General features: G+C 47.5%; 1 protein-coding gene and 1 long non-coding RNA gene across 7 annotated transcripts in view; one reads left to right on the top strand and one right to left on the bottom strand.

Annotated features, from left to right (window-relative positions):
• Positions 1-7,945, bottom strand: part of LOC139828266 (uncharacterized) — a 57,387-nt gene extending 49,442 nt beyond the window's left edge. Inside the window, exon 1 of the long non-coding RNA XR_011739680.1 lies at positions 7,856-7,945. This is a non-coding gene — a long non-coding RNA (uncharacterized lncRNA). The remainder of the gene's footprint in view (positions 1-7,855) is intronic.
• On the top strand, positions 5,213-20,254 carry LHX8 (LIM homeobox 8). Of its 6 annotated transcripts, none has more exons than XM_071810041.1 (9): positions 5,213-6,213; positions 8,619-8,776; positions 9,046-9,207; positions 12,432-12,553; positions 13,982-14,202; positions 14,654-14,757; positions 17,641-17,736; positions 18,727-18,910; positions 19,649-20,254. In XM_071810041.1, the coding sequence occupies exons 2-9, from the start codon at positions 8,696-8,698 to the stop codon at positions 19,723-19,725; spliced, it is 1,047 nt and encodes a 348-aa protein (XP_071666142.1). In that variant the 5' UTR covers positions 5,213-6,213; positions 8,619-8,695; the 3' UTR covers positions 19,726-20,254. The 6 variants fall into 6 exon arrangements, with proteins under 6 accessions (XP_071666142.1, XP_071666141.1, XP_071666140.1 ...); XM_071810040.1 differs by having other exon boundaries at positions 5,213-6,372; XM_071810039.1 differs by having other exon boundaries at positions 5,213-6,768.
• Positions 20,255-23,455: the final 3,201 nt, after the last annotated feature.

Here is a 23,455-nt window from a genome sequence, read left to right as displayed (position 1 = left end):
AAACCCTGGTGAATACACTATGTGGAAGCATCTGATCTCAACTGATCTGCAAAACTGGGAACTTGCTGTTACTGTGTATAACTGTGCTCTGAGAGCAAGACAGAAGGCATGACCTGCCCCATCCCCTGTGACAGAATGAGTGTGGCACGGTGTGTTGAGCACGGGCCCCTTGGGTCCTTCATGTTGTAAACCTGCCCCTTGATGCCATCAGGAGCTGGTTGCTGCCGATCTCAACGTTTGGGTATTGGTAACACAGCAGTAGAAGAGCATTAGTATTGTAGTCTGTGTAACCCTGACGGCAAGTCAGTGCTCCCTGGAATTTTAAATTTTCTTTCATCCCATTAAACCCTCTCTCTTAGAGTTAAAGAAATCATTTTCTCCCACTCAAGCACTGACATTCAGATGGTACTATGAAACAGCAAAACATTAGGCAGTGAAGTGCTGCTTTATGTAAAGCTTTTTCCAGGTAACCATCCAGAGCAGACTAATTTTTGAACGTTTGTTTGCACAGATTAAAGCAAACAGTTGCCTTTAAAATCTCCAGTGATTTCTTCTGTCACTCTCTTCTCCTTCTTGCAGTTTGAAGCTGAACCAATGAACAGTAGTTTATCGTTAAATCAACAGTAAAAATATTCATGTTCTGTCAGACTTTTGCTGTGCAGTACAAAGAGCATTGAGCATATCATATAGAGAGTGCAATGGCTCTTGGGCCCCACAAAGGGGACAAGCAGTTTTGTGTAGAGCAGTGATGTGAACAAGACCACTATATGTGCAACCAGTACATTTCAGCTGTTGAATGTGCTACCTGAGTAATCCATCTCTTCTGTTACTTCTTTCATTTTTTTTTTAATTTTTTTTTTAAGGTATGCTCAGTGAAACACTTCCTTGCTGCCTTTCAGAAGCAGAGACACAGCAGCTGGGGGTACTGCTGACCACAGCAGAACAGGACCAGATTGGGGTCTCAAACAGTTACAGCCACAGTACCACAGCACAGCACCAGATTGGGGTCCCAAACAGTTACAGCCACAGTACCACAGCACAGCACCTCTTCCCAAAGCCGCAGCGTGCTCAGAGATCAAAGACACGTTTTAAATCCTGGCCATGGGCTTTCCTGTGTGAACAGTTTAGTTAATCTCAGAAAACTGCTCAAACGAACAGGTGGCCAAAGGGACTTGTGTTACATGACATTTCTTCTATCTTGTCCCCTGTCCAGAAGCACTGGACCACTTTCCAGTACTTGGCTCGACGAAGGTAAATGTCTGAATGGAAACACACTGTCCAGGCATTTCATTCTCTAGTGCAACATCACTCTGGCACAAGGTAAAACTTCCCCACTTAGTTCTATGAGTGTCAGTCAAGAGTTAATGTATCCGTATCAGTGTAAAAATGACAAACACGAAAAGGAATAAGATCCCTTAATTCTACTTAAAACAGAGCCCTGAACACCTGCAGCCTCTGCACTTTCAAAAGAAATGTATTTTGTTTCAGAGAATTACAGTAGCACTTTGTACACACCAGTCACAAAATTATAAATCTTTATTCCCTACTTGTAGACACATGCAAATATGTGAGGAATTGTAACCCGTGAGTAGCAATTTCAGATTTTGCTTCTGGAGGCTTGCTGTGGTTTTCAGATCTGGTATGAACGAATCACATTTTTTCACAAGCTCCATTCCCAACTTGTCTACTTAGTAAATAAAATATCTCTAGCTAGGTAATCCCAAATGTGCTCAGTTTTTAACAGATATTTTTATTTTAATACACATGCTGCACATTGAATCAACATGCAAAATTGCAAATTAGCTGGAGAAGGCTTTGAAAGCTTACATCTCAGAGTGAATTTGCCCTTTAACTCACACCGCAAAGAAGAGCCCTTCACAGTGGTACACCAAAACAAGTCCCACCACCGAGTGCAATGAGGTACCCATTGTAACATGCTCTGAGAAGTGTCGTTACCTGACTCATACAGCAACCACAGTCATTTAGATCTCTGTGTAACACCCAGCATTTTCAACTGTGACCAGTAGTTAGGGAGGCAGAAGTACTAAAGTGTCAGAGGCAGTACAACTCCTCCATTCCTGGTTTTCACCAAGCTCAGCACTACTTTAGAAGTCTCCTGAACTTGCCTGCAGCAGAGCTCCGAAAAACTGAAATCCAGCCACTTAGCAATCCCTGAATAAACTTCCAGCAGCAGCAAGCCCATCTCAAAGGCTGTGATGTGCTCAGTGCATGGAATCTGTATGAGCAGACAGGACTGAGGACTGTATCGTGCACCCCGTGTACCAGAGCATGGCCCTGGACATTGGCAAGAGACGGATTTGATCCCAAGACAGCTAATATGATTTTTCTCTGAAAAGCATCTGCTGGGGGGGAGTTTTCATTCGTCAGCCGGGTAACTCGCTCTGCCTGCCCCAGGCGGAGCTGTGCTCGGCATTCGGGGCCGTGACCCAAACCGAAGAGCAGGTCCTGCGACAGGCAAAGGCAGCTCCGTGCTCTGCAGCTCCGATCCTCAGGCACAGTGGCGGCGTGCGGGGCCTGTGCCAGCCCGAGCCCCTGCTCGCCAGGGTTTGTCACCACTGAGCCGAAGGACGAGGCAGCCGCTGGTCGGGAAGGTGCGCGGACCTCCGGCCGGACCCGGCTGCAGCCCCTTGCCCCTCGCTGTCCCCCGCGGCGGCCGGACCGGGGCTCTGTCGTCCGTCCCGCCCGAAGGTGTCCAGGGGGAGTGCTGCCGCGGAACCCTCCCGAGCCGGGCAGCGGCGAGGGCTCCTCGGAGCAGGGGGATGAGGGACAGAGAGAATGCGGAACCCGGCGGGGGAGCGGATCGGGACGCCGGGAGGGAGACAGTGCGGGACCGTACGAGAGCCAGGGCGCTCTTAGTGCCACGCCGGACGGCATGTCGCGCAGGATGCGCGTAGCACCGCGAACACGCTGACCGGGACTCCGGCCATACGAGGAGTAGAGCACCCCGAAACAGGCTTCTTTTGGGGACCCGGAAGGGTTTAGTGTTTCCACAACATCTGCCAGGGGTGTCGACGACACGCCAACCGCAGCTGGGCCGCAACTCGATGGCCCCGGCGGAGCGGGGACAGGAGCCGCTGGGTAGCCTGCGGGGAGACAGAGATCCCTCCCCCGGGCGAGCCCTCCTCCTGCCGCAGCCCCTCGGATGCTTCGCAAAAGCCCGTCCAGGGCGGGGGTCCGTGCGGTACTCGCGCCCCCGTCCCCCTGTCCTCATCGACGGGGCCCAAGGCGCTGAAAATCCTTCGAGCTACTGCGGCTCCGGCGGACACCCCCTCCAGCACACGCGTTTCCATTTGACTGCCCAGGTCTTTGCCAGGGTAGTGTTTATTCATCGTGTAAACAGAAATGAAAGGAATTAAGCGAGCAGATACGATAGCTCAGGGGAACCTTTCAGGCCCTTTAGCATGGAGTTACCATGCTCACAGAAAACAGGACATCCTTACAACTGAAAACAGGCAGCGAGTTTTGTGGCCATGTATTTATAAACAACCCATGATGGTTTCCATTTCGGTTTTGCCCTCCAGTACGTTAAGGGCAAAATGCTCTTTTACATAATTTGATCGCTGCTTTAATTTCCTCTGTCCTCAGCACTTTCCCTAACCGAATGACAGCGTGACAAAATTAGCACAGACACTTAAAAAGTCAACTTCTAGATAAAGTGTTCACAGTGATTTCAGGAACGCATAGGTACAAACACTTTAATCGAATACACACAGATTTCATCCAGATAGTCTGTTCATAGTGCAAGGACCGGAGGTGAAATAAGTAGATCTGAGTAAATGAAGCAAAATTATTGCAGTTGCACACCGGGGTGCCGAAATTACTCCCTGCGCTTCCTCCTGCAGCGCGAGGGCCAGTACTCTAAAAAGATGCAGGGCTACATCCCACGAATTCCCTTCTTGTCCTTGCCTCCCCCCACCTCCAGACCCCAGTTTTTTTCTGTAGTAAAAACAAACAAACAAAAAAGGCAAATAGCATCAGCTTCTGGATGTTGGTGGGAGAACCTCTGGCTCAGGAATCCAATTAGGAAATAAAAACTTTTCCGTTTGACTGATCTGGTCATTCACAATTAAGCAACAGAGAGCTCCACGCTGGAACTGCCATGAACAAAAGCCACGTGTGCAGCTTTGGAAGATCCTGGACCCACAAACCAGAGACAGGCAGCCTGATCCAATAAAAGTTGCATTGCACCGATTTGGAAAACAAGTCATTGGTAAGAGACTGGGTTCGTTTACTTCTAGTTAAAACAGCCCGAAACTAAGAATTCAGGACTAAACAGTTTTGACTGGAGCCAGTGGGGATGCAAACGCACAAGGAGCAAGCCAGAGTGCTGGCTTTATTTTCTTGCCTGTCTTCCACAGCCCACGGAGGCCTCCACAGCCCAGGACGCTGCGGTCTGCAGATGGAAAACCTCTGGATACTGGCAGGTGTGCAAAGACCAAAGAACGTGTAAGAAGATGGCTGAGATGAGAGAGGGGAGCTCGCATGGAGGTCAGCTTTGTACGGCAATGGCTGACAGGCTCTCCTCTCCCAGCTGTCTCCTGCCAGACAGCTGCTGGCAAAGGAGGTGGCCGCACGGCCTCGTGGTTACACAAGGAGCAAACTGAGAGCCACAGCCCGTACCACCCCCGGGAGGACAGGGAGACCCGCGGGCCCGTAAGGGAGCGGGGAGGTGAGACTGCGGGATGAGGGCACCACTCCGCTGAAGCGGGAACCCCCCGCGCTGCCCATCGAGCCCCAGAGCGGGACGGGAGGCGGGACCCGGCGGATCCGGCCGCGGGGCCGCGGGCCCGCGAGAGCGGCGAGGCTGCCGGGACGGTACGGAGGCAGCTCCGCCGCCGAGTCCGCACGTCCCTGCCTCCCCCCTGACCACCGCGACTGAAACGTTGATCCCGCAGTGCCCAGCAGCCGCCGGCTCCGCACCGAACGCGGCGCCAGCGGAGGGGCGGTCGGCGCGGGGGCGGGGAGGATAACCGGTTGCTGCTCCCCCCGAGTACGGCCGGGCAGGGCGCGGAAGAGGCTCCGGTGCTGGGCGCACGGATGTCTCGCCCGGGCAGCGACCGCGGCCGTGCCCGACGGGACTGGCCAGGCGTGGGCGCCCCGATTTGCCGCGGCCCTGATCTCAGTGCCGTTTTTCATAAACTGACCACAATGCCGGTTTTTTGATTTCTCAGCAGACCGTGTTTTAACGGGAGAACCAGTTTCGCTAGAGCAACCTGCAGAGAGACCCATCCAGCTGCACGCACTTGCACTACGGTGCAGTCTTTGATCAAGAATTCTATATGCAACACTCTTTCGTTAAAACAACCCTATTCGTCTGCGCTCAGTACTTTCTTCGTGCTGTGCGTTACCGTCAAATATTTAAGAGATCGCTCCTATGTACAACTGATTAGCCTTCCCACCCACACACATACTTGCATTACTTATGAGAGGAATGAGATCCAGGCGCAGTCCGCCCGTCGGAGGGTCCCGCGGGAGTCCCCTGCTCCGCTCTCAGCCTCGTCAGGACCAGGTCGGGGCGGACTGCCTGCCCCCCGGCAGGGTTCCCTTCCCTCCCGTCCCTCCCTGCTGAGCCCGAGGACAATCCCCCGCCCAGGAGTCCCCCGCAGAGCCCGCGGCGGGATTAAAGCAGCATCCGAGCCGCGCATCCCTCCGGTGTGCGTGGAGACAGCGACAGGGAGACGAGGGTGCGCAGAAATCGGAAATTCCCTAAAACCTGCGTGTCTGCGTGTTTTCATCGCCTCAAAAACGATACTGGGAATACTCAGAGAAATATCGAGGGCGTGTAATTGAAACGATGAAATTCAGACTGGAATTTGGAGAGACAGGTGATAAAAGCGCGAAGCACGGGTGAAGCCTGGATAATCAAGCCCATGCACTTTCCACGTCGACCCCTGTACACATTATAGCGTTTCTGATCCGTTCTCGGAAATAACGCCTCTCTCGGCAGAACCGCAAACCTTTGCGAAGCACCCCCGGCCATAGCAATAACCAGGCTCTGCTACCTGACCGTCTCCGCGCCGGTCCTCGGGGCGCCTTGTCCTCCTGCCCCTCCCGCGCCCCCGGCGCCGCCGACCCGTCCCACGGCTCCGCGCAGCCCCCAGGGAGACCCGGACGAGACTGGCCAAGGCCCGTACCCCGCCAGGGGACGGCGTGCCCACAGCGTTCCCCCCCCCGCCACCCTAGAGCCACGAGGTCTGTGCCGCAGGGAGCGCACGGCTGCGGGGAGACCGAGCCCGGGCGGGGGGCGGAGGGGACCGCGGGAGAGGACGGCGGCCGGGACCGCCTGTCCGTGGCCGCCCGTCATCCACGACTGTCCGCCCGCTCGCCTGGCGGAGCCGGGCTCCGGAAAGAGTAAGAAAGACGGATAAATCTCCCGTACACTATTTTTCCTCAAACAACCGCTTTATGAATTACTGCTGCGCGTTCACAATCGCCGTGGGGATCAACGCGCGGATTGACTTTGTTGGCTCCTACGGCTATATTTTTCAGAGGGAAAAGGTGTATGCATACAGAAAGAGAGTTATTTTATCGAAATCTGATACGCAGCCCTCCGTGAAGCCCGCAAGAACACCCTAAAATAATACTTTGACAGCACCAAAAAAAAAAAAAAAAAAAAAAAAAAAAGGACGAGCAACAAACTCGACGCTGCTGTCGGCCGTGGAACGGTCTCGTCGCACCTGGGGCTCTCCTGACGGCGGGTCGGGCCTCGATCCCTCCACGGCACATCTCTTTGGAGCCCCCCGTCAGGTGCCCGTTTTCTGTGGTGCCGCCTAGGGCAGGTGGCGGCTCCAGTACCGTACCTGAAATGATCCCGATGGAGTCGGTGCTGGACGCGGCTCCGGGCCGAGCGCTCCTCCCCGCGGACACGCGCGCTGACCGGGCCCTTGTCGGCCCGTAACGCCCCCCGCGGGCCGGGAACGGAGACCCGAGGGAAACCCCTCTGCGCGGCCCGGGCCGGGAACGGGGGCTCCGCGCCGAGGAACCGTTAACCTCGGGGCGCAGCACCGCGCTGTGCGAAGCGGGGACCCGTCGCCTTCCGAGGCGGGTGGCCGCGCAGGAACCGCGCAGACGGGTCCGGGGCTGCGGGCCCCCGCCCCGCGGGGCAGCATCGGCCGCGCTCCGGCGCCGCGGGACGTGGAGGGAGAGGGGCCGAACCAGCGCGGGCGGTCCCGGGCCCACCCGGGAGATGCCCGAAAGCCGCCTCCGGGTCAGCGCGGGGAGGCGAGCCGGGGTGTCCGAGGGCGGGCAGTGTCCCGCGTTCACCCGCTGCCGCGGGGCCTCTTGGAGCTCCGGCGCACCACGCCGTGTCTGCTGTCGGTCGCGCTGCCTTGTCACGGCCAGAGAAAAAAAATCCAAAGCACTACTTGCCTTGCTATGGCACTGGCTGTTAGGGACACTAGGGCTAAATTCAAGCGAGGTTCTGTCCTGGTTTAGGTAGGTTTTAGCGCTGGACAAACGAGTGACTGACTTGGGATGTCCCGGATTTGCCGGGGCTCGGCACCGCCACTCGTTCAGTTACGGTCCTGCAGTATCAGGTCCTGGGACATGAAACACCGATCGTAATTTTCAGGGGGAAAAGAACACGGGGCCTCTTCTTTCATACAGCTTCTCAAAAACAGAATTCCCTTTTATTAAACTTAACATATTTCTAAGCGTACGGGCAATTCTCTCAGTTTGCTTTTACTGAGGCTCTGCAACACGTCTTGCATCCATTGTCAGGCGGAGCTGAAACAAAGGTGGGGGGGAAGATGGAAACATAACGACGAGTTTAATTAAAAACACCTGGCTTGTTAAATACGTACAGAGAAGCAGACACCCCGGTTATTTACCTCACCTGCGATGGACAAGCTGTTTTATTCTCCTGAAATGTTCCGAGAACATCAGCAGTATCTGGTCTGAGGGAACTCTGCAGGCAAGGTCTGTACCCATGGAAAAAGCGTGCTAGTAACCTACGGACCCCTCCGCTGAAAGAAACGTTTTCGTTTTCCGGGAGCTGTGGACAGCCAGCTCCCAGCACCCTCCGTCCACGGCGCGACCGAAGGCACTGATGTTAATTAGCAACATCCGTGGGCTTTCAGGCTTGATTTCAGAACCAGAGTAATGCCACGGCCCTTGGGCAGCTCAGATGTTCCTTTTTTAGCTTAATGAGAAAGGTTTTATCACGGGATCTTGGAAGCACGAGCAAGAGTAGAAGCAGCACAAACAGATTTAGGACTTGTGAGTCTAAACTACAGGAGTACGCTTGGGCTTTGAGTTTCAGCAGCGTGGAGAAACCTTTTCTGCTCTCACGTACTCTCTCTTTCCGTCGAGTTTCTCTTCTTTGCTAATGCAGAGATGTAACTCCGATCTTTCTTTAGACTGGGGCGGCGGGGGGCAAGCTGTGGCAAACGTTGAACACAAACAGGGGGGATCCTCTGGGTTTTTTTCGTTGCTGTTTTGTTGTTGTTGGATTCTCCCCCTATCCCCCCGCCCAAACCCCGGCGCGGGCTCGCTGGCGGAGATGTCGCTCCCGCCATGCTCAGAAGGCGGGTTTTGTGCAGGAGGTGAGGCCAGCGAGGCAGGTCCACCCACTTGAAAACAAAACTTTTTTCTTGCAGGCGCTGAGAGCAGAGACCTGGCGCGGGGTCCCCGGAGCCGCCTCGCCGCCCGCGCTGGTATGCGGTAGGGCAGGGCCATGTATTGGAAGAGTGACCCGATGTTCGTCTGCAGGCTGGAGGACAAGGATCTGCCCGCGCTCGGCGGCCCCTCGGAGAAGGTGCGAGGGGCGGCGGGCGAGCGCACCGGGAGCGGGTGGCGGCGCGGGGCGAGCGCGGCGCTGGTGCTCGGTGCGAAGGGGCCGCCGCTCCCCGCTCCAGTTCGGCGACCCCGGGTGCGGCCCTTCCACTTGGCCCCGCGGAGAAACGCCGGTTCCTGCCGCGATCCTCCCCGGCGGGGCGCCGCAGGTGCCGGTGGAACGGCGACCGGGCGGCGCGGAGCTCCGCGAGGGTGGCCAGGCGCTGACCGCGGTCTCCGTGCGCTCCTCAGCAGGCGAGCCCCGCGGCGGCCGACGAGGACTCCTGCTCTTCTTCCGCCGCCCTGTCGCCCTCCTCCTCGCCGCGGTCCATGGCCTCGGGCTCCGGCTGCGCCCCCAGCAAGTGCGTGTGCAGCAGCTGCGGCCTGGAGATCGTGGACAAGTACCTGCTGAAGGTAAGAGCGCCCAGCCCGGCACGTTTGCCCCGCGAGGCCCGCCGGGCTGCGGGACCGGCTCCCGCTGTGCCGAGGCCGCGGGGCCCGGACTGCCCGGGGAGAGCCCACCGGGGCGGCTGCGGCCGGCGGAGACTCTGGGCTCGGAGGAACCGGCCCTCGCATCCCTCTCCCGCCGCTTTCTCGCACCGCTGTCGGCATCTGGTGGCACCGTCGCGGCTCAGCCCCTTCCCACCGAACCGACGGGCCCGTCCGTTTGGCAGCGGGGCTGCTGCGGAAATACGAGCATGTAGTAGCGAGAAGTTAATTGTAGGCACGTCTGTGCGATTGGGGCCTTAGAGGAAAACTGAATTGCTGCTTATGTTTCGGGTAGCGTTTTTCTGCGCTGGGACTGTATTTTCTTGACGTGCTGTAGGAGAGAGTGGGGAAGAAAAGTAATGCTTTAGAACACAGATGACTTCCTTGTGCTTTATTCTCCTGGTTAAGCTGTGGTGGTATGACCCATTTGTTATTAGTTAAAATAAATCTTTTAGCGTGATGTGAATCTCAAAGCAAGAAGTGCCTCTTGAGAAACGTGGAAATCAGTTAGTCCTGTAAAAGGTTGTCTAGTAATGTCCGTGAAGCAAGCGAGCTCTGATTGCGGAGTGGTTTTGCTAGCCTTAGCATTTAGGGCTGGGTAAGATCATTTAGAAAGGAATTAAACCATGTGACTTTAAACATAAAGGGTTAATATGGTTGGGAAGGGGGGCTATTTTCCTTTTGTGTTATTGCCATTAAAACTGTCCTGGATCAGAATCTTGCCCTCCTTTCAAAAGCGAGATCAGACAACTATGTTAGAAGCTACTTGATTCCATTAGATGCAGCCTTTAATAAAGCCATTGTGTATCCTGAAAGTGAAAGTCGGTAACGCCGCTGCAAACACATCGTTATTGTTAGATCACTTGCTTAAATCTCAGTTGGGTGAGGAGGTCAAAGGAACGTGTATGCTGGGCTGGGGTTCATTTAGAACAGGGTGGGTGCAGGTGTTGGGGCGCTCCCACGTAGCTTTTGTTCTGGTAAATCCCGGCTGCCGCCTTTGCGCCAAACTGGACTGGTACACATAGTGCAGTGGGACTGGGAGCTGAGCGAATGTGAACTTTGTTCCAGTCCCTTTGACTCCGTGACATTTTGGTAGCTTATTTACCGATCGTTGCTGTTTCCTGTCTTGAAAAACTGCGATAATGTGGCTTAGGGCAAAACGCGTCTAAATGATTTAGCCTTAATTTTAAATTAGCTGTTACGGCTTCCTGCATAAGCAGGAGAAAGGAATTTGTGCTGGTGAACTGGTGTCTTCCCGATCATCCTCCAGCCCTCTAAATTAACGAGTGTAGACGGACGGCGTTGAGTGGGACAAATATCCAAGCTGCTGATGGAGGGAGCAGAGACCGAACCCCCGAAGGGCGGGCGGGAGATGAACTGTGCGTGGCTGGGCTGTCGCTCCCGCTCGCAGAGCAGCCTGGCGGTGCGGGTCACGGTGCGGGAGCGTTCGGGGGGGCCGCCCGGTCCGGCCCGAGTGCCGCTGCTGGCTCTGCCTGCACTGCAGCCTCTTAAGAAATACCCGTGAGGATCAGTTTGGTGACAGCTGTTATCAACAGTTTCACATTACGCCGTGTGTAACCTTGTCAGTGTATGGGAAGGCGGTTGCCAACAAGGGCGAGAGTTGGGAGAGTGTTGGGCAACCGCAGACGGTGCTGGTGGGACCGAGGAACGGCTGGAACAGCAATTTCAGCGTGAGCGGCGGAGTCGGTACCGCGCTGGCTCTGTGATTTGTCTGGCAGTGTTCTGATGAAAGGCACATCCTGGATTATTTCAAATCTGCTGTTTTGCCATAGGCAATATTATGGGCTGCTTGGCAAGAGATCAGAAATTGACTCAGAAAAAAAAAAAATTAAACTTACTCATTCTTTAGTTTCCAGAATTCTTCCTATGTGGCATGGGATTATTCAGAGGGTTATTACTTAGATTTTACAGTCACCGGGAGTCTTGGGTTTTCAAATAATTTTATTTGGCTGATGTGTGATGCACAATGTCTGCATGACAGAGTTCTCTTTGTAGCAATGAAGAAATGAAAATAATTGCACTCAATTTATTTGCCCCAAAATTATATGTGGGTTTTTAAAACTGCTGATTTCTACTGCTTTCCATGACTGTCTAGTTTCATGATGAATATTACATTTTAAAAAATTGTTGAATTTGCTATTGAAACAACTGCTGATATTTTGAAACTCTCAGTCCGTTCACTAACTTTGCTTTAACAGAAACCTGGCAAATTAAGATGTGGTTCATGGTGTGTTCTATTTGATGGACTTTTTTTTCCTATTTCAATACTCAGATTTTAAAATTTCAAATCACTTTGCAAAGTTTGTTCTTTGTTAGGCAGGACTTTTTACAGACTGGGAAATAAAAGTATGTAAGTTAGCTGCCTTCCCAAGGTCAGATGAGGCCAAATCTTGCTCTATTACTCTAATGCTATGAGAACAGAACTGGGCAGAAAATATCTATGTGGAACTTGAATCTCTTGCTTCCTCTTCTGGTGCTTTTAATTACAAAAGCAAGAAAGCTTATTCTGAAGACCTCCATCAAATTAATTAACCCTTAATATGACATGCAGTTCTGTAGGAAAAATGTTTTGCCTTGAAGATAAATTTTCCATGAATCATCATTGTGTAATTTTTGGCCTTGTCTGTGTAGAATCATTTCAGTTGGAAAAGACCCTCAGTATCATCAAGTCCAACCATAACCTAATTCTAGCACTAACCCATGTCCCTAAGAACCTTGTCTAAATGCCTTTAAAACCCCTTTAGGGATCATTTCCCCCCTCTCTGCACTATCTAGTATTTCAAATGTCCTTCTTATGATTAGGGGCCCCAAACTGAAGAACACAATATTCAAGGTGCAGCCCCACCAGTGCCAAGTACAGTGGCACAATCACTTCTCTGGTCCTGCTGGCCACACTATTCCTGGTACCAGCCATGATGCTCTTGGCCTTTTTGGCCACCTGGGCACATGCTGGCTCATGTTCAGCCACTGTCAATCAACACCCCCACGTCCTTTTCTGTCAAGCAGCTCTGGGTATGGATGGGAAAAAAAATAGGCTTTGTAAATATGAAATATAGTATTGGTAGCTTTGTAAATATAGTATTGGTAGTGCAAAAGCTGAGGAGTATTTTTCTTCTGTGTTTTTTCAGGTAAATGACCTCTGCTGGCACGTGCGTTGTCTCTCATGCAGCGTTTGCAGAACATCTCTAGGAAGGCATACGAGCTGTTACATCAAAGATAAAGATATTTTCTGCAAACTTGATTATTTCAGGTATATTGTAACTGGAATATGATTTTATTAGATAACATGTTACAATTGCTCGTTACTTTTCACTTAAGCTGCGACTAAAATGCACATTTCAGCTCTTTGGTTTTTACTTGCTAGGTTTATTTTCAGTAGTTAAACCCTGACATTTCTCACAAAGGGACTTGAGAAACCCCAAGTCTGTCTGATTTAACTACCCCGAGTCTCCCCCTCTACCCCTCTCGTATTATGTATAGTTGCTACCTTTATATAATAGTTTACTTGTGTATGCACAGGGGCAGGGGAAAAAAGGCAAGTCAGGGAAGCTGCCACAGTTAAGGTCGTCAAGCTATGTGCAAAGAATCATCCTTAGATAATGTTGATTGAGAATACAAGGTGGTGTCGATATTATATTTGGTTTGGTCTAGCACTGTGCTGGTATGAGGCTTAAGGTGTATCACATGGAACTACAAAAACAACCCAGAACAAATACTGTAATCTTTACAAGAAGCTTTCAATGGTTATACCTTTCTGTGATTGGTTTGATTTAGAACATGAACAATTATTCAAGATTAAGGTCTAAGCCTGTAAGGAGGAATATTATGCATTCCTACTGGCATTGAAAGTACTCATGATACAAAATCTTTGGTACAGAAAGTAGCAAAAAAAGTTGCTGTTAATTTTGTTGTGACTGCTGGTACTTCCCCAGACTGAATTATTTGTGCGATTCTCACCTCTGTAGCGGATGGATTACATCCAGCAAGTGAGTTTTGACACTGAAAGAAAAGGAGGTGGCAGGCTGAGCATTATGAACTTCTGCAAAAACAAAGGTTTCTGGGACTTCAGAAAAAGAACTTTTGAGTCTGTGAAGATTTTCAGGACAAATTCTTATCTACATAATCAACATATCTTGGTGGCTAGTTTCCTCTTCAAAGAGAAATATTCTACTGTAGTAATGTAAATACTTGCAGATATTTGAATTTCTTTTAAAATCATAATGTGGTGGTAATTAAGGAAATAACTATGAAGATACAGGTTTTTCCCTTCTGCTGCTGGAGGGGACTGAATGATTAGTGAAGGATGATGTAGCTAAATGTAATAATTCAGACTGCTGCTGGAGTAATGTGAAATATGTTTGAATAATTGGGAGAATTCTGAACGCAAAGTCAGCTATTTCCATCTCCCACTCTCAGCTTTTAGAGAGTACTTCTCTTTACAAAAGGAAAGCATATAGCAGTTAAGATGCTTCAGTTTTATTCTTTGCCTTAGGGAAATATTAACTTCTGTAGGTCATAATGGTCTTGCTATCGCCTACAAACTTGCTGACTTTATTGCAATAAAAACATGGGTACTCTGTCCCCTCCTTGCCCAGGTCTGGGCTGTGATGCCCTGGCCCCTCTTGTGTCCCAAACGTGGTGTCCCCTGTGTCCCAGTGTCCCTGTGTCCCCTCCACAGGCGGTACGGCACCCGCTGTGCGCGCTGCGGCCGCCACATCCACGCCACGGACTGGGTGCGCAGGGCCAAGGGCAACGTGTACCACCTGGCGTGCTTCGCCTGCTTCTCCTGCAAGAGGCAGCTGTCTACCGGCGAGGAGTTCGCGCTGGTGGAGGAGAAGGTGCTCTGCAGGGTGCATTACGACTGCATGTTGGACAACCTGAAAAGAGAAGTTGAAAATGGTAACATGCTGCTTTTGTTAAGAACTATGTTTGTGGTTTAGTTTTAATTAAATTGTTGGGGTTTATTTCATCTTCCTTATTAAGAGGTAATTACTTAGCTTTACTAGGGCTGGAAGCACAGGTTCTTGAATTAAAATAATGTGCAAATTATTTGATGTTTTAATTTTTTTAAAGTTTGTATAACTTGTTTTCTGTCCTAAGGAAAAGAAAGCAAGAGCACATCTAGTTGATACAATATGCGGGATCTATTCGTTCCCTCACTTGCAAGGGAGTCACTTGGGGCATAATGGGTAATAGCACCAGATGAGTTTAACTTGGAACAGACTATGGCCTTTTTAAAGCCGAAATTCACCTGGTCAGGTACTGTTGGTTATTGTTGGAGGACAGTCTGACTTACAAATAACATTGTTTTGAATATTTAGCAGCCATTGTTTTCTTTTTAACGCTTCAGGTAATGGGATTAGTGTGGAAGGAGCGTTGCTAACAGAACAAGACGCTAATCATCCAAAACCAGCAAAAAGAGCTCGGACCAGCTTCACAGCAGATCAGCTCCAGGTAGAGGCAGTGATAAAAACTTGCATGGTTCAGGTTCATGCAGGACAAGGGTGCTGAACTGATAGGAAATTGGATGCATGTGGGGGGAGAGAAAAAACTTGTGTGCTTTATACTATTTCATAAACTATCAAGACACAGCATGTTTCTGGAATTGTTTGTTAGCTTCAGCAGTTTAATACGAAATAGTTACTCTTCAAGCTTTTTATTTCCCTGGGGGCAGACAGTAATTCTGCAGAGTGGAAACAAAAAGGTTGTTCTATTTTGATTGCTCAGTGAAATCTATTTAATCAGGCGTTTATATCGCTACACATAATAAAGACAAAATATTTCTAGAATTATGTAATGTGAAGAATTGTTCTAAAGATGGGTGCTGTATGTGATTTCAAGGCATTAACAGGATGGGGCTTTTGAATTTTATTGTAATGCACAATAAGGGCTGCAAAAAATTGTGTTCTCAGAACAGGTAAGTGTTGTGGGCTCCTGTTGATATTTGCATGAACACAGGCTGACTCGTGGCAATGACTGTTTCTTGTGTTGTTTTGGTTTATAGAGAAGATGGGGAATAGTTGCACACTTATTGATTTTTTTTTTTTTTTCCCTTTCTCTTCCTAAGATGGTTGTCCTCAATACTTGCTTTTTAGATCATATGTTATAGTTTTGACTACACTTGTGTACACCAGGGAGAGAAACTATCAACAGGGACTCACCTTTGCTTTCCTTCCTTTTCCTCTCCCAGCCTTTCCAAAATGCTTCACGTGCTGATTTCCTCAAAGTGTCTTTGAGGTTTATCTGTTAAAAGTATACTAAAGTCATTATAGTCTGGGTGTCATATTTCAAAACCTAGCTTCAGTATTTAATGCTACATTTTATGGGGGGTGGGGGCAGATAAAGACCTGCACTTCATAGAGCTGGCTGGAGTGTAATACAGGAAAAGCACATTTGAAGTACTTGGCAGCAATTCTTGTACTGTCCAATTTGTTCTTGAACATGTGTTGTTGCAGTATGTTTTTCCAATATTCCCTTATCCTGGCTCAGTTCTGCTCCTTCCCATGGCCAGGACTGAGGGAAGAGGGACATGTGGGGAGCCTGGAAGTGCCAGATGAAAGCCTGTCCTGGAGGGAGGGGGATTGCCTGCATCTGCTTGGCTTTCCAGGCTTCTCATCGTACTGCCACCTCGGCAAGGGTTAGCTCTGGGCTGCCTCGAATAGGAGTTGTTGCACCCTCTGGATCACCACTTCATTAAATCAGCTTTCTGGGGAAGAACACCCTGACTAGGGCCAGCTCCCAATGAAAGGGTGGTGGTGAGACCAGATTTAGAGGTTTTAACCTGTAAAGAGAAGGAAGCTGCAGCTTTCTGCCTAATCCTAGCTCTGTACTCCCACTGTCAGTCTTTGAATTTCTGATCACATATGGCCACAACATCATTTGTTTTCCACTCTTAGCCTGACTTTTGATCTGTTGGCTTGCTCTCTTTTTTGTGGTGAAAGCAGTTGAGAAAAGCTAAAGTTGGGATGTAGTAACACATTGAGGCATTTAAGCAGTGCTATGTAACATGGCATGTGGCTGTTCAAAGCTTAGATTGCTATTTCAACCATGTTTGGAGACAGAATGCGTTGTTAACACAAACCAAGCATATTAGCAATAATCTGGCAAGGGCACAGGGCAATGGACACCAACCCCAAACTTCTGCAAAAGGGAACTTTCTTCCAGCAGTAGCTGAAGGGGACATAGCCCCAGCCATCAGGGTGGGAACGGAATTCAGGGCTTCTTCCCATTTGCTGTCACTGAAACTTCCGTGTTCCCCTCCTTCCCTGTTGTAAATAGATGGTAACCTACTTCAGCAGCTGATTGAGGTCTTGGGGCATCTTGTTATTTGATGACCCTTGTTATTTGCTCAGTGCATATCTCTGTGCCTGTCCTTGTTACTGGTATAAAACTTGAAGCAGGAGAAGCCTCAGAGGGGTAAGTGCCTGTCTGAGTGTCAGCATGCGGTGACACACCTCATGAAGGACTTGTACAAAAGGGTGTCTGTGCTTTCTGATGTCTTTGCATGATGCAATAGGACAGTAAGTAGTTTCATTGTTTCTGAATGTGGAGAGAAGGAGCCTGAATCTTCAAAGATGAGCCAGGCAAAGTTTGCAGACCATCAATGGTCAAAACCCAGAAATTAGAAACTACAGTTTACTAAGTTGCTGAAATACCCTGCAGAAACCCATAAAGCCTTCCTTAAATAAGGTGAGTTACTACAGGCTCTAAAACTGTTCAGGATGCAGGCCAAGTTGACATGTACTTCCTCGAAAAAATGCAACTCATAGCCTAATGATAAGTGTTCAGTTTTCTGTAAGTATATTAGTAAATTGTTTCTGTAAAAACAACTATGTAGTGCAGGTCAGCCAAGGGGGAGCGTCCATGTTCTGCAGGTTGGTTGGAGGTAGATGAGGCACAAAATGCAGCTGCAAAGAGGGTCAAGCTGCTCACATAACACAAGGTTTTCATATAACCGACAGGTTCCGTGGTGGATCCGAGCTCATTCCCTCCTTGCACTGTGTGCTGTGCTCTGCTGTCCTCTTTATAAAGCATGTTTGAATCACGTTGCAGGGCCTTTTCTTGCACAGGCTGTTTAAATCATAATGGCACCTCCATTTTTTACTACTGCCAAACAGAATTCACTTATTTCATTTCTGGTAAATGTCTCAGCTCAGTTAAGTCATAATAAGGGGCTTGTGGATTTTTTTTTTTCCTTTAATGTATTTGGGGCTGTCTGCGGACTGGTGATTACAACAGCTCCCTGAAAACAGACCAGGAGTAAGACCACAATGTGAGAAGAGTGTCTGCTGCTCTAGAGTTGTGCGCAAACTGCCATCTCCCATCTTGCTTTCTCAGGTTATGCAAGCACAGTTTGCTCAGGACAACAACCCAGATGCACAAACGCTTCAGAAACTGGCAGAAAGAACAGGCTTGAGCAGGCGTGTTATACAGGTAACTGTGCACGTTACTTGACTAACAAAGTTGGGTAGTGACCCATTGGAAAGGCTTAATTCTCTTCATGTAGTTATTGTGAGATGGAAAAAGATCTAATCCGGAAATTTTATCACAACTTCAGACAACATCCTTGATCAAAACCAGGTCTAGAACAAATGTGTTAATTGGAAAACTTGCTGTATTCCTCTGACACTTTGTGTGGAGGATTAATAATCTTCCAGGAAGAAACTTCTCAGCCTAAGCAGTATAGAAATTGGCACTAGGGTCTTATAAAGAAAAAATCCTGACTTTAATAGTCCGTTTTTAATACCACCACTCTTTTCAAAAATGGCTTTGTGGTGTGACACGTTAGGAGTAAGTGAATATCTAGTGATCCATTCTGGAGAACAGAGTTGAAATACATACCCATGCCATCCAAAACTGAGAGAATCACAAACTTAGTCTTTGCTTGAGGATGCCTCTCAGCAAACATTATGTGCATGCTCTTTTTATGCATTAAGATAGATTTTTATATACTACAAATTATATACTTATGTTTATATAAATAAAAATAACTTTGTGGTTCCCTTAGCTCATTCTAGCCTCTAAGATTGACAGTGCTGATGTAGAAATGAGGTATCTGGCAGCTGCCATAAAGCCCTAAATTAAAAGAAAAAAAGGAAGATTGTACATTTCTCAATGTAAACAGTGGGTATCCTGTGAAAAATGTGCTTGACTGTCAGCAGTATCCAGGCACAGGGGTGTCTGTGTCTGCTCCATGCCCAGGGAGATGCTGCCCCCAGGGGCTCACAGCCCCTCACCCTGCATGTCCCCATGGGCTGGAGGCATCGCGTAGGCTCAGAATTAACGCTTCATCTGAACTGTTATGTTAAGGGCTGAACTAACTAACTGAATCCAGCCCAAGTTAGAACTCTGAGGGTTTTGTTATGCTAATGTTGAAACAGATTGCAATCTATCAACATGATGTAAATTTTCCCCCCTTTTCAGGTGTGGTTTCAAAATTGCAGAGCACGCCATAAGAAACATGTTAGTCCTAATCATTCATCTACTGCTCCTGTCACAGCAGTTCAGCCCTCCAGGCTGTCTCCACCCATGTTAGAAGAAATGGCTTACTCTGCCTACGTACCCCAGGACGGGACCATGCTGACTGCTCTGCACAGCTATATGGATGGTGGGTACAACAGCCTTGCATGTCCAAGTAAAATCGTTATTGACTCTGGCAAGAACAGTTACCAAGTATAGGTTAAATAATCTTAATGGATTTTTAATTGTATTATTGTAACAGAATATCTTAATATGATGTCTGTGTTCTCTACATCTCCCAAGAAGCGTGCCTCCTCAAGCAGTGGCCCTTCACTGAAGGTCTGGGTGTGAAGACCACTTCTTGTGCTTCCTCCAGACTTTGAATACTAGTAATAAGAAATCAAACCCTTTTAAAGATATCCATGCCACTAAAACAAACAAACAAACCAAAAAAAAAAAAAAAAAAACCAAAACAAACAACCAACCAAAAAACACCCAACAACATAACTTACTATTTACCACCCTGGTTCTTACCCAGATGACCATAGATGCGTTCAATCCAGCAGCTTCACCAAATACTGCAGCTTCCCTCACAGTAATGCATGTGGTGGGGGGACCCTGGTGGTCAAAAGTCTGTTTTGGTCATTGTGTGTCTTGTGACCCAGCAAGTCAACAACTTTGGCTCGCATTTGTGGTGAGGAGGGGTGCTGAAGGTCTGGGAGCTGAGCCAGGTGTGTGGGGCTGTGGTGGAGTGTGGGTGCTGGGGGAAGAAGGGAGCGCACTGCGGGGTTTTGGGACCAGGGAACTACTGTTACCCAGTGCGATTTACTACTTGTTGTCTCTTTCTACGTCTGATGCTGACTGGTCAATATTTCTGGTTTTGCAGCTCACTCACCTACAGCTCTTGGACTCCAGCCTTTGCTCCCTCATTCCATGACACAGCTGCCACTCAGTCACACCTAATTCCTTCTGGCAGGGATATAAGCTATAAAGGATGTAACCTGAAGTCATTTATTGTGTATTAAAAATATCATTGGAAAGATATTAATGTTAACTTTTTATTTAACATCTAAAGCATTTTCAAGATCATTTTGCTGCCCAGGTATGTAAGTATATTTAGCCTGAAAGACACTTTTATGAATTCTGCATAAATAACTATTACATTGTTTACAAGCCTTATGAAACACCTTTTTGTATTGTCTGGAAGTAGTCCGCTCTAGTTATGTGTGTGTTAATTTATTTGTCATCAAAAGAGCACTTTGCCTAAAAGAAAGGACTGACAATTGTGCAAAATGTTTACAATTCTTTGTGAAATTGTAGTTTATCATTAGTTTGTATCTGTAAGTTATTGCTAAAAGTATTACCTGTATTTGAGTTGTATACAGCCTATATGTTAAAGCTTATTTCTGTGAGTTTACAAAAATAAATTTTGGTTGCAAATGATTTCAAAATGAACTGAATAAAGTTTCTGCTGTAGCATGCCAAGCAAAAATGTTGTTGAGTTTATGGCTGAACTGTGATCATTTGTCAAGTGTTTAATTTGAATCTTCAGGTTTGAGAGAAGGTCCCTGGCGTACTTAGGTACATTACACCAAACTCTTTCAGGAGTGTTCACATCCTTCCCAATTGATTTTAAAAATAATTTAATGGGCTTAGATGGGTCATGAAACACCTCAAATAGATACAACTTCACAGTAAGTATATGCAAAACGTTCTGCTCCTGAGGATGCACACCTTGGGAGTGGGGGGAATGGTGAATTTGTTGGATAGTTTTTTAACTGTGATTGAAGTTTTCAAGTGGAGGACCTGAAATTGCATCTGCCTTAACATTTTGAATTTTTACTACTTCAGAGTCTGTTTTCTTCCACAGTTTTGTCTTGTGATTTTTTTATTTAAGCAGGATAGCAACTAGTATGCAGTGCTTAAACAGAGTCTCAATTTTTAAAGTAAAATCTAGTTCAGTATTTTAACTGCCTTGTATCAAACTACATATGAACGGAGACTGGAATTCAGTCAAATGTATAGAAGTCTACTCTGTTTTAAACTGCAAATGTGCTAAGACTTAATTACAAAGCAGGTTTTGATACACTGATTTGATGGACAAAGGCTAGTGCACACTATCAATTCAAATTTTTTGTTTTCCTCCTCCTCACAGATGAGTTTCCTTCCAGGATTTAAGACGGGTACATCCCGTTTGTGCACCTAAACTTGCATCAGAAGGAAATGATACTTTTGAAGGTGTGTCTCCATGCCCCTTTTTTCTCTCTCACCTATGAGCTTTTGTCTTCTACTCTGCAATTTTTAACTGTCCTGGTCAAACCATTTGAACATGGGAAAGGTAGTGTTCTCCCTGCCACCATGAACAGAAGACGACTTTTGAAAGCATAACTTTAATGGCAAGCTCTGAATGATTCAAGTTCCATGAATTCAATGTTGGCACTGTTCTGAGTGCTGCTCACAGGTGCCTGAGCTCACCTGAGCAGCAAAAGCAATCACTTGTGCTGGTGTGGTGCTTTGTTGAGGCTGATCTTATCCTCACACACCTTTTTCACAGAATGTTCCGAAGACATGAGGTGTTGTGGAACTTGACTGACTTGACATTTTATTCTAACGTACCTAACCTCTTAGCGAAATATTCCAGGTGGAATACTGAATTCGGTATGCCATTTTAGTACCTAAGTTAGCTCCCTGCATGCATATCAGAAGACAAACTGGCTTTTGTGCATTTGTTGGATCTGATATGCAAGTAGGGCGACTGTACTGCTGAAGTTTTACCAGTTAAATGCTGAATAATGCTAATTTAGATCTGAATGTAATTTGGGAATTTAAAATACAGTTCAGTTGTCTTGTTTTAAAATGCAACTTGACTGCAACAAGTCCCTCTAAATAAAAGTAGTTATTCACTGTAATATAAAGGACTAAGCAGCTTCAGGTTGCCTGAAACAATGTCTAAGCTTAGTTATGAAATATTCCATTCTGTTTGGTTCCAAAGTCAGTGCAGGAATAAACTAAATGGGGAACAATTTTCCCATTTTCCTATGAAAATAGGAAGCAGGAGAATTCAGTTTTGCTACTGTGAATGCAGCTTTTTTAAGTGCAGCTGGGAAAAAGTCCAGTCGAAAATAAGGAGCTCCAGCAGAGGATCTGGACTTCAGTCTTCCCTTTGAGCAGGTCAGAGCTGCACACTGGCTGATTCCAGCTGTTTGCAGCTGGGGCTGGCTGTGGGAAACTGAGGCAGCCCTAGTCTGTGCTCAGCTGAAGCTGCTGCGGCCTGACCTACAGGTTCGAATGTTTGTGCACTGTCTTGTGCTTGTGACTTTGCTGAGCTCCTCTGATCTTGGAGCCATCCTTACTGCTTCTTGCTGTTCAAAAGAGTAACCTGGGTACTGCTGAGCTGAGGACTTTGTTTCCAGTAAGAGAATGTGATCATAGATACAACATGAATGTGTATGCTGAGTCAGAACCTTTTATACTGCACAGGTTCCATTAATCTGAAATGTTGTGTGAAATTAGTGTATGAAATAAGTTGATCTAGACACCTTGCTTAAAAGTGATCTGTCTTGAGCAGAGAGCAGTACAGAACCTTGTCTGGTGCTCTGCTGTGTGGTTGCTTTTGTGGATAACTGCATTTGAAATCTATTCCCTCTGATCTCAAGGCATTTAGCCTACAAGGTAGGATGATCATACAGCACTTGCTAATGCTTTCAATGTAACATATCTTAAGAAATCCAAAATGGAACTAATGATGCAAATACTCTGCATCAAGAGGCTCTCAAAGGAAGAAGTATCACTAAAAAATTAAAGTTGTGTCTCAAAAGTACTGTGAGAAGACTGGCTTTTGATTTCCGTTCCTTTTCTCCATCCTTCCCTAACCTGTTTAACCACCACAAGTTGGGGCTGGCTCATGTATTATTGTGATTGAACAAGTAACTTCACTGCCAAATAAAACTTAAAATTTGTCATATTCAACCTGCTGTAGGGGGAGGGAGGGAGAAATATAGATGAAAAATACCCTCCTAGTGCAAGCTCCACAGAATCTCTAAAGGATGTCTGTTTCCTCATTATCTAGAAATTGGTAGTATTTCAGTTTGCAGAGTAAAGAAATAGTCTATTGCTATAGCATCTTCAAGATCTTTTAGAAATATTTCGAACTCTGCAATTAAATACTGGAACTTAGATGTTTTGAAATTCCAGCTATTCTCTGCAAATGTGAAGTTGTGTTCATATAAGTATAAACCTGAAAAGTACTTGGGCATTCTCTAGTCTGCTTGTCATCCCAAGGCACAATGAAATATCTTAGCTACTGCTAATGGAGATGTTTGACTCATCTGCTCTTAAATGTCTTCAATAGTAGACATTTTTACAGACTCTGTGGGAAATCTGGTACTTTATTAGGGGAAGGGAAAAAAAAAGTCTTCTCCTCCCTGCCAAACAAACTTGATTCATCAAGTTTTTCATAGCAAGTTGTATTTTCTAATAGTTTCCATGCTGTTTTTTTTTTTTGTCCATCTTCTGGGAGCACAAATCTCTGCTTTAGTCAAGCCCTGACTGATGGTCAGCAGGTGACGAGGACACACAAGTTGCTTGTTGCTGTGTTCAGGGTGGGGATGGCTTTTCTTCTGATAATGTTCCATACTCTGTTTGGGAGCAGCTGTTACCTTGTCTCCTGTTTGCCATTCTCTGTAGATTATTG

This window comes from Patagioenas fasciata, chromosome 6 (assembly GCF_037038585.1).
Source record: "Patagioenas fasciata isolate bPatFas1 chromosome 6, bPatFas1.hap1, whole genome shotgun sequence".
NCBI lineage: Eukaryota > Metazoa > Chordata > Aves > Columbiformes > Columbidae > Patagioenas > Patagioenas fasciata.
This window is presented reverse-complemented; position numbering and strand designations above follow the sequence as displayed.